Source organism: Monodon monoceros, unplaced genomic scaffold (assembly GCF_005190385.1).
Source record: "Monodon monoceros isolate NGI ecotype Baffin Bay Population unplaced genomic scaffold, NGI_Narwhal_1 Super_Scaffold_2, whole genome shotgun sequence".
NCBI lineage: Eukaryota > Metazoa > Chordata > Mammalia > Artiodactyla > Monodontidae > Monodon > Monodon monoceros.
Window position 1 is genome coordinate 31075195 of NW_021703776.1, and position 15752 is coordinate 31090946.

A 15752-nucleotide genomic window follows, 5' to 3' on the forward strand; every position below is an offset into this window, starting at 1 on the left:
GCTCCTCTGGTCTCTGCAGAGGTGCCCATGCCAGTGGCTGCTGCCTTGTGGGATTTGCAGCGGCAGTCAGGGGCCCATCTTGGCTGGGTCAGTGTCTGGACGTTCCTGGCTCTTCAGCTCCATATTGCCTTTTGCTGGAACTGTAATCCCCACTGCTTCCCTGCTACATGCTCCAACCAGCCCCTGGCCCTTTTTGAGGGCAGGCTCCATCACAGGCCTCTTTTCCCCAGGCCATGGAGACACTTCTGAGTCCTTGCAGACTTCCCGGTCAGGGAAAGAAGAGCAACTCAGAAAAGTGAGCTCTGCCCCTTTTTGCCCCTAGCCTTACGATGCTCACTGCTGATCCACTGCGTGTCTGCTGGCCACTGCGTGGGGCTGGGGTAGGCTTCAAGGCAGTCTCCCCTATGTGCTACGGCTCTGTCAGTGTGTAAACCAGCACCCGCGGTCAGTGTCCCTTCAACCATCTACTGACCTCGGCCTCAGAGCCCAAGCCCACCTGGGGGAATCAGGACTGCTCTGACCTTCTGTCTCTGCTACCTCTTTGCCCTGCCCCAGCCCACGGTCCACTTGCAGCAACACAGGGACAGCCTTGAGCTTTTCTAGCCTGTTACTTCCTGACTGTCCCCTTGAGGGGAACAAACCTGTGGCTTAGCCATCCCAGGAGAAAGATCTGTCATCTGAGACTTCTGGAGTTGGTTCTTGATGTGCAAAGGAAGGTGATATTCTCTACAGATTTTGCCCTTTCAAGTCTGTTGTCTTGCTGCACAATTCTACCTTGGGTGTCGGAATACAAATGTTATTGGCTTCATTTTTTTTTTTTATATTCCCAAGTTTTTAATTTTTTTAAATTTATTTTTTATTGAAGTATAGTTGAATTACACTGTTGTGTTAATTACAGCTGTACAACAAAGTGACTCAGTTATACATATATACATATTCTTTTTCATATTCTTTTCCATTGTGGTTTATCACAGGATATTGAATATAGTTCCCTGTGGTCTACAGGAGGACCTTGTTGTTCATCCATATTGGCTTCATTTTTATGTTCTTTATCTTCTGCTCTACCCCAGCTGTAGGTGGGTCTGATTAGGAAAAAGTTTCCATCCAAGGATGAAAATTCAGAAGAAAAAAGTGCATTACATGTTTTATACCATAAGTAGTAGCTACCCTTGATTAAGCCCTTGACCTCCATCCTTTCTTCCACACACCCACTCTGTGGGGTCACGGTTATTATCATCCTCTTTTGCAAGTAATGAGGTTCAAGGTTGGTGAGTTGATATCACTTGACAAAGGTCGTATACTAGAAATAGCGTAGGAATGATGCTGTATTTTTTCCCAACTGTGTAATAAAAGGAAATTTCTTTAAATTTTAGCGGGATAGATTTCAATGAAGGTTAAGGAAAATTTTCAAATCTTCTTTCCTGGCCTCCTCTTGGCCTGTCTGGTTCTCCCCGCCCCCACTGATTGATTGATTGATCGATCGATTGTACCGTTTAGTGTCTGCTTGTATTTGCAAACACAAGGACTCTTAGGGGATTCTTGGTGGTTCCTCTGTATGTTTTAGAATTTCACTGTGATGTCAAGGGAAGCTTCAGCAGTAGAACTGCTGACCATTCAGGAACAACAACAAAAAGAATGAGCATCATGTGAGTAGCAGAAAGTTGTAATAAACGTTATCTTTGAAATGTAGGTTTCTTGTCTACTGTAAAACCTTAGTTAACAAGAGTGTCCATGTAGATCTAACCTGTTGTGTTTTCTGGTTTACAGTCCCTGAGGCAGAATTTCTTAGCTGTGAAAGGAAATTAAGGGCTTCTGTGGCAGCGCAGTGGTTGAGAGTCTGCCTGCCGATGCAGGGGACACGGGTTCGTGCCCCGGTCTGGGAAGATCCCACATGCCGCGGAGCGGCTGGGCCCGTGAGCCATGGCCGCTGAGCCTGCACGTCCGGAGCCTGTGCCCCGCAATGGGAGAGGCCACAACAGTGAGAGGCCCGCTTACCGCAAAAAAAAAAGGAAATTAAGAGACTCAGGTTCAGTTCTGGCTTAGTCCCTTACTGTGAAGTAGTGGCTTTCAGACACTCATTTTCTTATTCTGTGAAATGGAGCAAAGGGCACCTGCCTCTGGGGCTCTTGGGGGTGGGAGAGAGCTAGATGGCCTAAAGCATGAAGCTTCTCACTGGCACGTAGTTAGGCTTAGAAATAATTTTCTTTTACTCCTTAAGATAAATCTTTTAAAATTTTAATTGCTCAGCAAAACTGTACAGAGTAGTGGAGTGCACTAGGATCTTTTTTAATGAATGAATGTTTTGCAGTGTCTGAGCATCATTGCTGCTCATATCTTTTATCATGTGATCAGCCTGAACCTGTCCTGTCACCAGAACATAGTCCTTGCAAGGCACTTAAAAATCGAAAGCCTTTCTGTCTCCAGAAAAAAATGTTGAAGAAAATTTTTGCTAAGGTTAATTCGATTGTTTTCCATTGAGGTTTTCTTTTAGTTGGATTGTATACAAGCCATCTTTGCATTAAAAGGAAACTTGTTCATTTCTGGTACATTTCCTCTTAAGAAGGGCAAGGGAACAGGCTGCTGGGCTCAGGTACTGATGAGCTCTTTATTACCCTTGCCAATGGAGCAAATATTTATGTTCTAATTAAAGGATACACTTTGCTCTGGTGAGATTATCATTTTTCTCTGTTGAATAACTTTTCCGTTGGCTGGACATGTATTAAATGTTACTCCAAAAAAAACACCTAATAGGTAAAAAACCTGTGACGAAGTGGAGGAAAGGAAGTTTGGAGGGCCGCCTCAACTACAAGGCAAAGGCCTAAGAGTTGAAAGGGAATCCTCTGTGCCTGAGGGCAGGGATAAATCATGCAGTCAGTGAGGTGGCAGGGAAGCAGCCAGAGTCCCTCTCAGTGGCTTGAGGTGCCTCCAGACAAGTGTGGGGAGTGGGGAGCGTCTGATGTGGGAGATGGCAGTGATTCTAGCCTCCATACTCTAGATTGATTATGATGTCTGGGTGCCAAGAATTTCCAGAATTGTCAGCACGCCTCTATTCAAATATTAGTAAACAGTAATACGTTTCTTTTACGCAGCAACCGTTTATCATCTGCTCTGTACAAATCCGTGGGTGGGGGGCGTGGCTAGAGTTGGAGGGGAGGGGATGTGTAGGAGAGCTTAAAAATAAGTATGTCGTTATGGCTCTAATTTTCAAAGAGACTGAAGTCCTAGTAGGAAATTCAAGTCAATTCTTGCTTAAATTGTTTGTAATAAACGTAACGATGGTGATGTTTCCTTTGCTCACATCGCCTCACTTGCTGCTAAGTGACTTCCGAGTTCCTCAGCCTAACATCCAAGGCCAGCTAACTCTTCCAGCTTTGTTCTCTGCTGTTTCCCAACACTGTCCTGTTCCCTGGTCCCATCCCGTGCTTTTCTACACCTTACGTCTGTTTATGCCGATTCTCTACGTAGACTGCCTTTCCTCACCACCTCGTTCATGTGTCAGAATCTACCTTTTCCTTGAAGTCTCTTTCATAATCTCACCCTCTCCCTCAAACTGGGTGTGACATTTTATTCTGTTTGTATCTGTTTGTTTCTGAATGGGTCGCCTTTGTTCAGTTAAGTAGACCGGTACTCAGCAGCAGTTTCTAGAAGTTATTCTCTCCCCTTGAGGAATTCGTGATGTAGATGAGTAAAGACAGATGTTTGTGTAGCTAGTTATAAAATACCGAGATGAAAAAGCATAACTGTATAGAAAAAGAGCTTTGTTAGGCCAGGAAGGAAGGACTCCCCACTTTGTCGAGGGCCAGGGGTACAGGTCGTGAAGATGCGGAAGGATTCTCACTAGAGGGATAGGCATTCCAGGCTAGAAACAAAGAAATGTGGGGCGTGCCCTGGGAGAGTGTGAGACCCAAATGCCCAGCCTTCAAGGCCAGGTTGAGGCTTCAGCCTGAATGACGGCCAGTGTTTAGTAGAGTAGGGAGCCCAGGTGTCAAAGCTCTCAAACCTGCACAAACTTGGGCGGAGCCCTACTGCATCAGAGACGCTGGGATCAGGCTGTGGAGTCTGATTTGGTATTGAGCTCCCTGTGTGACTGTCGTGTTCTCCAAGGGGTGAGAGGCAGGAGTCTAAAGGGATTGGGGGGCGGGCGTGGCAGGATCAGACTGGCGATTTGGAAGTGGAACATCTGGGTGGAGAATGTATTGAGGGAGAGGCTGGCTGATAAGCTGTGGCAGTGGCCCCAGTGAGAGGTGGCGGGGTCATGAGCTGTGACAGTGGCAGGGAGGGAGAGGGATAGAAACGTTTTGGAGGTACAAGTGACAGGATCTAGTGAGAGGTGGAGGTGAGGGATGAGGGGAAGGAAGAATATGAAGACGCCTGGTGGCGATCTGAACTAAAGAACAGGCCCCCGGAGGAGGAAGAGGCTTGTGGGTTATAGTGAGGGTGATGCATGTGACTTCAGACCTTTGTGTCCTCACATCCTACTAAATAGATGACTCTTTCTTGAGGGCAGAGGTGGTACCACTACACCTATCATAGCAGCTTGTACGGAGCAGACACGTGACGGTCTGTGAAATGAACATCCTCAGTGTGTAACCAGAGATGCGGGCCTGGAATTCAGAGAAGAGGGCAGAGATGTAGACACAGCTTTGGGAATAACCCGCATAACAGGGAAAGTTGAAACCATAGGAACAGATAAGATCACTGAGGAAAGAGGCAAAGAGAGAAAAGACAGCCTGCAGAAAACTTGCATTTTCAGAGTTTCAACATGATAAGGACCCAGAAAAGAATTTTAAAACAACAGTCTCAAGTTCAGCTGACAGTCTGTACAGACTGGGACAAAGATATAGTGGTTATTGGTCAGCTTTCAAAGTGAAGTTCAAATGGCACTGGATGGGCCAGATTATAATAGTGAAGTGTGGTGGGACTGTAAATTGGTGCAGCCACTGTGGAAAACAGTATGGAAGATCCTCAAAAAATTAAAAATAGAACTACCATGTGATCTAGCAATTCCACTTCTGGGAATATATCCAGAGGAAATGAAAACACTAACTTGAAAAGATATCTATACCCCCATTTCATAGCAGCATTATTTACAATATCCAAGACATGGACACAGCCTAAGTGTCCATCAGTGGATGAATGGATATAGAAAAAACCAAACTCACGGAAAAAGACATCAGACTTATAGTTACCAGAGGCAGAGGGTTGAGGGAGGGGGAGATGGAGGAAGGTGGTCAAAAGACACAAACTTCCAGTTCAAAGATAACTAAGTACTCGGGATGTAACGTGCAACATGGTGACTGTAGCTGACACTGCTGTATGTTACATAGGAAAGTTGTTAAGAGAGAAAATCCTAAGAGTTCTTATCAAAAGGAGAATTTTTTTCCTTTTTCTTTTGTTTCTTTTCTTTTTACTGTATCTATAAGAGAAGATGGATGTTAGCTGAACCGATTATAGTAATCACTTCACAACATATGTAAATCAGACCATCATGCTGTACACGTTAAACTTATACAGTGATGTATGTCAATTATTTTTCAATGAAACTGAAAAAAACAGACAAAACTTTAAACAGTAAAAAAATAATAATAAAAATACTGTATGGAATGACTCAGTGGTGACTACTGACCACTATTGTGCAAATTTTCCTGCAAAAACATATATAGTGATGAGTTGAGGCTTGCAACTGCTTTTTCCCTTACTTTTTAAAGATTAGAAAAGATTGAGTGTTTGGAAGCATTTGTGAATGTATGTTGGTAACTAAAAATGAATGTACTCTATCAGTGTATCTTGCTGGCAGCTCATTTCCATGCCCTCTCACGGGGAATACACTCCTTGTTGAATGTGGATAGAGTCTTGTTGAGAGGCCTCCTAAAATAAACAAAATGACGTTTCTCCAGGAATGGTACCAGAAAATAGCTGGTTACTTAGATAGTGAGGAACTAGATTCTGCCTCTTGTGGCCTGAAGATACCTCTGTGTTTTCTTAACATTTTAATGTTCACAACCCACAGGACACACAAAAGAGCTTGACCTGGCACGTAGCGAATTCACATTTGTGAAAAATACTAGTTGCAATGCCTTTGACTTTTAATTTTTTTTCCTATTCTTTCTACTGTATTCTGTTCTATTTCATTAAAAAAGAAATGAAAAGGAATCCTGGTCAGGATCCACATGAATGGATTTGCAGGTGTGTAGTTTGACCAGCCTGTTCTGCTCCATCCTTGACCGAGGGCGACTTGAACTGCCACAGATACATACGTTGTATGTGGGAGGACCAGGACAGGTTCCTTCACCTCATCTATAAGATGAGGATGATTTTACTTGCCCAACTATTCAGGTTGTGTGAACATCAGATGAGACCCTTCATGAAACAGCTTTCCCTCTGTAAAAAATACCACATAGGTGAAAGAGGACATTATTGCCAAAACTTTAATTCTTGGCAAGTTACTCTGTGAATTATTTTTCTCAACTGTATTTGCTGATTTCTCACATTGGAACTTGAAGTGCTAAATTTCTGTCTGTAGTAAGATTTTTGGTTGGTTTGTAAATTTAAAAAAAAGAAAAAGTTTGGTTGATTCCTAAAGAACGCTCGCAGCTCTAGTCACATAGTGCATTACGGTCATTGTGTTTAATGACCGGCTGGTTTGGCTTCGACCTTTACACAATTGATCAGAAATTAAGTAAGCATCGTTCTGATAGTGTATCAGTCCCCTGTGTGTTTAAATAATAGTTTTGACAGAGTTATTAGGAGAGTTTTCTTAGCAACCATCCCAGTAAGTCGTGGGGAGAGAGAACCTGTTGTCCCCAAGGCAGCAAGAAAGTGACATTCAGGCGAGCCCTGGCATCCTCGGAGGCTGTAACTCCTCTTGAATTGCTCTTGGCTAACTTACAAATAGATACAATTAAACTAAGTACTTTTATGTGAATTAGTGCTAATTAATCCACATATATCCTTAGTTCTCTCGGGGGCTCTCATGTTTACCATTCAAAGCATACGCTTCAGGGCTTCCCTGGTGGCGCAGTGGTTGAGAGTCCGCCTGCCGACGCAGGGGACGTGGGTTCGTGCCCCGGTGTTGGAAGATCCCACATGCCGCGGAGCGGCTGGGCCCGTGAGCCATGGCCGCTGAGCCTGTGTGTCCGGAGCCTGTGCTCTGCAACAGGAGAGGCCACAACAGTGAGAGGCCCGCATACCGCAAAAAAAAAAAAAAAAAAAGCATACGCTTCAGAGCTTGTGCTGTAACTTTTGTGGTGGTAAGTTATTTCCAAAAGTCTTTTCTGGCTTTTGGACTCTGTGTTGAGAGATAAGGGGATGGTTTATGTTGGCAGAGTGCGGCTTCGAGCTTCCCTCGGTCCCAGAAGCAGTCATTCCTGTATCTGTGTTCCACTGGAGGGAACTGTCCCAAAATCAATATTTGCATAGGAAAGTTTCCCCCAACATATTCTTATTCTAATCAGATAAACGAACTCAGTTCATGAATCCAAGTAACTGCTTCCTCCTTGTTCTACACGAGCTGCACTATGAGAAGGCAGGAAGAGAAGCTGCCCCTTATATATTCCTAGACATTAATCTCACATTAAACGGTCAGTAAGACATTCCCTTTTAGGTGGCTAACTATGTGGTCCATGAGACTTCATGGGGGTGATTATAAAATCCTCTGAAGGCCACGATAAATAAGGTGTTTTCCCCAAGTGGTGTATGTGAAACCCTGGCTAAAATGCTTTCTTGGAATCATATTTTTTCATTATTTCCAATAAAATTATGTTACGTGTTATAAGAGACCACACTCTTTTCTTCATTATCAAGGTGCTGAGGTTAAGAGTCTACTAGAACTTTGAGTGTCTCTTCGTTACCCACATTGCAATCAGTTGCTGAGTGACCTTTGCCACGTGCCTTTAACTTGTGTTTCTAATTCTTGCTCTGTTAATCAACATGTAACTCTGGGCAACACATTTTGAGGTCTTCAAATATGTGATAAGAAATGGAGCGGTGTTGTTGAGGATAAGCTAGAAATACAGGACTGAATTTTTATTTTATCCCAAGTATGCTTTTCTGCTAATCTCTTCTTCCTTTGGTTCTATTTATATGTACTAAGAATTATGCCTAAATCTCAAAAAGTAGTGTGAACTCTCAATCATGAAATTGCTATTCACTGTCCTGCATATTGTATGATGCAGTATAATAAGGTGAGAAAAAGAAGTGCATAGACACCAGAACATTGTTGCTTTAGAAACAAAAACATGAATGTAATAGGCAAAAATACTTCAAAATTTAATTTTCTTTATTTTCATCAAAACTGAAACCTTAAAGGGCAAAAATTCAAATAAAGCATCAATTAAGTGCCAAGGTACGGTGGATACTTCATGTGGGCCAGGTTGTCCCCTGTAGGTGTATTACTGAATTGCCCTCCAAAAGCGTAATTCCCCATTACAGGATGAGGAAAGGCTTCTTATATTAGCCGTTAGTTTGCTTATTTCTACAGCCCATTGCATTTTTAAGTGGAGTTTCAGATGTTATTTTGTATTTTATTTTCCCCTTTTCATTTGTGCCTCTAGTTTTTCAAAGAAAACAGGAGTGCTTTTCTTTATTCTTCAAGTTCCTCCTCACTGGGCAACAGTAGCGTCAATGGAACGTTTTGTTGACAATAGAAGAAAAGCTTCTCTCCGATTCCACTCTTCTGGCCTTGCCCTTAAATGCTCAGCTGGTAGGAGTTATCCTAGTTATCCGTGGAGTTTAACAGAAGACTTTCCCTCCCCTCTTTTTAAATAAGTGGTTATGAAAGACGTAGCTCATATATGTAGGTGTAGTCAAGTTGTGCCGTTTTGGTCACTTGGGGAGACATTGTTCATCTCAGTTAATTTTTACAGAGCTCGTGCTGCGTGCACAGCATTTTAGGTGGGTGCCATCGTAAGCACCACGCAGTGGGCGTAAAAGGCATATAAAAGCAAAAGGTGTGTGAAATAATGTTTTTAAAAATACAGAGCAAAGAGCATAGTACTTAAGAGTACACGAAACAGTGGAAACTGAATCCAAAAGTGCAGTGGGCGACCTCACTGTCGGTGAGGTTGCTATGTCTGGGGCCTGCTTTTGATGGAGACGGCAAGAAGAATAAGTGGTACAGTGTGTATGAGCAGTGCCTGATTCTACTTACAAATCACCCTGGATTACTTTTTCTTACTCATCTCCCTCCCCCACCTGCACAGTCCCCTGCCTCTCATATTCAGTTCATTGCCAAATGAACTCAAAAACACAGTTCAAGTCCTCCATGTTTCTTCAGCTCCTTGCCGCTTCCCTGGTCCATGCCCTGGTTATCTTTAGGCCAGATGTTAAGCCACGGTCACCTAACTGGACTCCTTGCTTCCTTCTTGCTCCTCGTAAGTCTGGTCTCCACAAAGCAGGCAAAAAGTACCTTTGAAAATAGATGCATCATGCAGTTCCCGATTTTAAAATTCCTTGGTGCGCCTCCGCATGTTCTTAGACTAACACCTGAATTGACCGTGGCCCATGGTCTCTCCAGGCTTGTCTTGCATCACTCTTACCTGTCTCGGGCAGTTCTGTCTCAACCTCGGGTCTCAGCCCACATATCACTTCCTCAGAGAAGCACCGTGCATGGCCTGCTCTCCGCAGTGACCTCCCCCAGTTGGTTTTCGGTCATTTCACCATTTATCATGATCTTTAATCCCATCTTATTTTTAAAGATTATTATTGTAATAATTATGATTGTTACTCGTTGGAACAGTAGTTGTTAGCTATCCCCCCAGCTAGTATGTGTACTTCATGACGTCAGGGGCTTACCTATCTTCTTCACAGGAATGACCCCAGTGCCAGGCACCTAGTAGGTACTAAGTACATATTTGTTAAAATGGAAGAGCAGGCTATACAAGGAGAAAAATAATGAAATCGTAGAGTTTGGATCAGAGCTGGTACAATACGTTCTGATGTTAAATGTCAGGGTGAAGTGGGAGATGAGGAAGAAGCTGGAGAATTCAAGGAAGACCTTCTGTGATGAACAGTGTTCAGACTTGATGAGATAAGTGACACAGAGGCCAAAGCAGGGCACTTATTGTTATATTTTTTGAGACTGATTATTTAGCAGTTGTGCTCAAGCCCGATTTTATTAGGGAGAGGTTGGAATCAGGGGCTTTGTGGTAGGGGGTTATTGCACCAGTGCAGAAAGGGTGACAAGGACTTGGATAGGGAGATGCTGGGGAAGTATGGGAGAGGAGGTGGATTCAAGACTCCAAAGTTTGGAATTTTGTGGTAACAATGCTCTGTACAATCCAAATATAAAATATTGTGCTTCCTCTAGCAATCCCACTCCTGGGTATATACCCAGAGAAAACTCTAACTCGAAAAGGTACATGCACCCCAATGTTCATAGCAGCACTATTTACAATAGCCAGGACACGGAAGCAACCTAAGTGTCCATCCACGGGTGAATGGATAAAGAAGATGTGGCACATATATATACAATGGAATACTACTCAGTAATAAAGAAGAATGAAATAATGTCATTTACAGCAACATGGGTGGACCTAGAGATTATCACACTAAGTGAAGTAAGTCAGATAGAGAAAGACAAATATCATATCATATCACTTATATGTGGAGTCTAAAAAAATGATACAAATGAACTTATTTACAAAACAGAAAGAGACTCACAGACATAGAAAACAAATTTATGGTTATCAAAGGGAAAAAGGGGGGGTGATGGATAAATTAAGAGTTTGGGATTAGCTGATACACACTACTATATATAAACTAGATAAATAACAAGGCCCTACTGTATAGTACAGGGAGCTATATTCAGTGTCTTGTAATAACCTATAATGGAAAATAATCTGAAAAAGAATATATATATGTATAACTGAATCACTTTGCTGTACACTTGAAACTAACACAACATTGTAAATCAACTATATTTAAGTTTGAAAAAATCATGCTTCCTTCATTATATAACAGTAAACTATTAGCCAAAAAAATCACATAAAAAAAAAAAATGATGTTCTCACATGAACTGGATAGAAGCCTTCACCTCTACCCCAGCTCCCCCTTGGGTGAAATACGAAACTGACATGATGATGCCTTGATGGGTTGAGGTGACGAGGAAAATTGAGATCGGATTGCTCCAATGCCACTGATTTAACAAATGAGATAATGTACATGAAAAGTGCCTAGTGCTATTCGTTAAACTTTTCATGCAAATAATTTAAAAAGCAGTACTGATATTTACATTTTGGGACTCTACCTAACATTATTTTTTCCTGCCAGATTGCCATCTGAAAAGAAAATGACCTGAAACAATTTTCTTATGATGCTACATTTGTCTAATATTGCTCTTTTTCTTTTTTTTACTTAAGCAATTGAACAAGATGAAGAAAACAGTGACAAACACGTAACTGTGGCAGAGGCTGAAGGTGTTGCAGATCCTCAGGTGTGACAAGTTCTGTGACAGCCCCTCCTTACACCCTTCTTCTGTGGTGAGATAGCACAGGTGTTTGCAGATGCTACAGGTCTCACCTTTTGTGTTCTGTACAATAGTCATATTACGGGAATGAAGCACTTATTTTTGATAAGAGATATTTCACAAGAAAAACCTAAATTGCTCTTCATGTTTATAGTTTGATTCATGGGGGAGGGACAGATCCGGAGACATCCTTCACTTCCCAGAGACAGCAAGCAAAGTAAGTGAAGAACCAGGCGAGACCGCTGTAGGGTAGACTGTCCCCTGGAGATGGCAGAGGAGAATCAGCCGGCTGACAGCATGACAGCCGGGGCAGGGCCAGACAGATCAGTGCGATGCCTCACCTGGCGAAGTTTCTGTGCCCACCCCCAGCATTTACCTCGTGGTATGGACACGCTTTTAGTAGCAGCTGACCTCCAAATACTATGGCAGCATAAAAACTTTGGGTACCCTACTGCTATCAACTGTTAACTTTATGTAAGTGCAGAGCATTTAGAGATTCTTTGTGGGGACAGCAGGGCGAGAAGCAGAACAGATGGCATAAGGACATTCTTTTGCAAGCCCTCAACAATTCAACTCCACTCCTCAGAGTTCCACCCCCTTGACACCCAGCTATAGCCTTGTTTGATATGGCTAAGTACCTAGCTACCATAAGCCAGTTTGTTAACCCTTTTGAGTTTTAGGTGACTCATCTCTGAACCTACCTGATAGGGGAGTTGTGAGGATTAAAAAGAGAAGTATGTTGAATAAATAAGCCATTGCATTTTATTATACATAAGAACGAGAAAGGAGTGGGTCCAGGGGAGTGTGCTACTGAGAAATCGATCATGGTGTGTAGAGAGCCATGGGTTGATTGATCTACCCAGGCAGAAGAACCGGAACTGCTCTATACTCAGGGGGAAAGGAGTGGAAAAACTCTGGAAACAGACAAGCCCGTTTGAGCCCTTACTCCATGCAGGGCGTTGCTCGGCTCTACTAGCTAGACCTCCAGAGGAAATGGCCTCTCAGGATTGCGGTGATGGTATGCTGGTATCACGCGGGTCCAAACTCATCAAAATGGATACATTAAATGTGTGTGACTTTTTGTATATTAAGTATATTTTGTATATACTTGTATATTAAGTATATTTTGTTTATTAAGCATATTAAGTATATTAAGTATACCTCAGTAGGAGAAAAAAAGATTCTTAGTTTGGTTGACCCCGCACACTTCACCTTTAAAGTTGTAGGTCTGTGGATTCTGGTCAGAATAATCACATTAGCTTTCTCAGCCAGGGTTGCAGAGGTGGTCATGTTCTAGTAAGTTCATATAAGGACTTGTCTGGGATTGTTTTGCTGTGGTGATATTCAGAATGCTGCCATTCACAGGCTCATACTGAAATTATACTTCAGGCTTCCAAGCAAACCTGGGCAAGGATAGCTTTCTCAAAGGTTTCTTAAGGCATTAAGTTATTAGTAGGACAGTTTATTATTTAGTGTCTAAATTTAAACTGCTATTTTTAATTTATTTTGGACTTATTCTGTGGACAGAAGTCTGTTTTAACGCAATTTTATTCCTCTATGTATCTCAAATGGATGCATAGACCTTGTTCTACGAGGTTTTGTGGTTTTTCTTCAGCAACGGTGACATCTCTGTGCATCTACAGAATGTACAGAGGAATGGAATCATGAAACCAATTGAAACCAGTGAATCGATAATTAGATCAGGAACAGATTCTCTTTAGGTTTGGAGAGTTATGAGTTAATTCACTGGGATGCATAATTATGTAGTCTTCAGAGTATATTTTAAACAAGTTAAGCGCTCACCGGTTTCTCATTCCTTCCCCGTACATGATGAATTATGTCACTATGGGGAAAATGTCCCCTGGCTGTTGAAAACTTTGGGTGTATAAAGGGTTAAGGCAGTCACTAACTCCAGAGAGACTGGGCCTTGCTGTACCCACGTTTACCACCTACCGGAAGACTCTAGTTCTCTCCTCATATGTTGATTCCTTTCTTTCCTTTCTCTCTAAAAATATCTTTTCTGCCTAGGAAACTCCCTATTTCCATGCAGTGATGTGTAGGAAGAGTGAAGGGAGCATGTAGCCTGGGGTTTACATCCCAGCCCTTCTTCCTCATAGCTGGTGCCTGGAGGCAAGTTCTTTATTGTCTCTAAACCAGTTCGTTCCTGTAGGGTGGCATCCGTGTCTTTGTCACCAAAGTGTCCCCACCATGCTAGGCAGTGACTAGCACGCTTGGTTTTCATCTTTGTAAGGTAGAGATGTTATAAAGTTGTCATGAGGTCGAAATGAAGCAACATAAAAATGCGTGCCACCCTGGCACATAAAAGAGTTTCCGTGAATGTCAGGCAGCGTCCATGAGGTTAAGAGTGTTGCCTCCTGGGCCAGGCTGCACTGTCACAGCAGCCCTGGGCAAGTTACACTACTCCCTGGTGCCCCGTGTTCCTTTTCTGTAAGAGTATTGAGAGTTAACACTTAGACAGTACTTCAAACGCACTCTTCTAAGCTCTTTGTTTTTATTAACATACTTAACCCTCACAACAAACCCTATGAGGCAGATAATATACTTACCACCACTTCACAGATGAGCTGCTAAGTGGTGGGGATGGGAATCCAGCCAAGGTAGTCTGGCTCCTACATCCTTGCTTTTAACCCCTTTGCTAAGCTGCCTTTCTAGCATCTGTAAAATGGAGACAATTGTTTTGAAGATCAAATGAATATATGTGACGCAGTTAGAACACTGCCTGGCACACAGTAAGTATAGCCTCCTGGAGTTATTATCATTGTCATGATCAGTATCACATTGCTTTCTGGTCTGAATATTTAAGGTACCTAACAGGACTGGGCTGCAGTGTTGCTCTGTCTGCCATTATGGTATCTGCACTTACAGAAAACATTCTAGACCCTTCACTCGTTGTAACCCTTTATTTAGGACTAAAGGATTAAAGAATCTTTATCAAATGTATAGAATTTTTGCAGGTTCTAGTGAGATATTCAATGAGTAATTTATAACATGCTGAACTTTGGAAATTCTTTCTTTTATTCGGGTGGCCATAGACCCCTGGATTCAGTAATTATTTTGTCTCCTACTCCTCCATTGGAATCACTTATTTTAATATTAAGTGATAATAACTGTCAGTTATACAAATCGATTGCCACATAGTTCATGATTGTTTTATCAGCAAAGTGTGATTTAAAAAAAAAAATTAGACTGAAGAAAGCTCTTATTTAAGGTTGTGATAGCTATCATAGGAAACAGATGACCCTTTTCAATCCTTTGTGTTAGAATTTATTAAATTTACTTATTCTCTCTTTTTTAAAACTACTTTATTATTTGCCAACTTTGCTGCTCTGGTTAGCAAAATGATCAGTAATGTATACAGATCTGAGCTGTAATTTCTCTCAGGTCAAAACAAGATAAAATATTGGTGACCTCCCTATTCTAGTCGGAAAATTCAAGGGATTAAATATATGTAATGAATGAACCCCTTACTTCATCGATTATGTAAATATGTAATGTATTTAGTCTCATCAGAAGAGATAATGATATAAGTGTAATAGATTAAGAACATATTTAAGGGAAATAACAGTAATAAATTCCACGCAGCTACGGTTTCTGCCTCCTTCCCCGCCCCCGGCCCACTGTGGCAGGACACAGTATCACACGGTGTTTGTAGAGGATGGGTCTGTGTGACCAGTGTGGTGTATCAACACAGATAATTCCACAAGGGAGGGGGACTGGAGCAGTGAACCCCCCCTGAACTTGCACTGCCTCATCTGTACAGTGAGGGACCGGGAATCACTGAAAGCTTCCTAAGGCGCTATGATGCCCCAGCACGGTGTCTGAGGCCCGTCCTAGTGATGCCCTGGACATTAGTAAACCTGCCTTTACCATCACACTTTCTATCGCCTGTACTTTTCACTGTATGTTCTTTTCTCGATCCTTTCTGCAGTTACCAAAGGGTGTATTTTTCTATTCCAACCAGTAGGAAATTTGTCATAGTTTTCTTTCTCTGGAGGAATTTGAGAAAATGGATAATAAAATGAAATTTTTAAAATTATTCATTTATTATGAATTGTCTTCTGAATTTTCCTGGAAAGAATTCTACTTTCTGTGTTGGAAACAGGTAACGTATTACACCATCCCAGCCCATCAGAGTTTTATTCTGTCATTTGGACTTTGTGTTCAAAGTAACAAAAAAAGAATTTATGAATTTCTATTCAAGATTTAAGTTTGCAGAAATGGATCTATTATGTAATAATCAATACGAGTTTACCCGAATACCCTGAAT

At 42.1% G+C, this 15752-nt stretch overlaps 1 protein-coding gene across 5 annotated transcripts in view; it reads left to right on the plus strand.

Annotated features, from left to right (window-relative positions):
* The window catches only part of RAPGEF5 (Rap guanine nucleotide exchange factor 5), a 223346-nt gene that overhangs the window by 98607 nt on the left and 108987 nt on the right, over positions 1-15752 (plus strand). For all 5 annotated transcript variants that reach the window (XR_003795161.1, XM_029233224.1, XM_029233225.1 and 2 more), the window contains exon 8: positions 11358-11431. Coding sequence is in view for 4 of the 5 variants with exons in the window: in XM_029233224.1 (XP_029089057.1) it covers positions 11358-11431 (74 nt within the window). In the remaining variant the exon portion in view is untranslated. The remainder of the gene's footprint in view (positions 1-11357; positions 11432-15752) is intronic.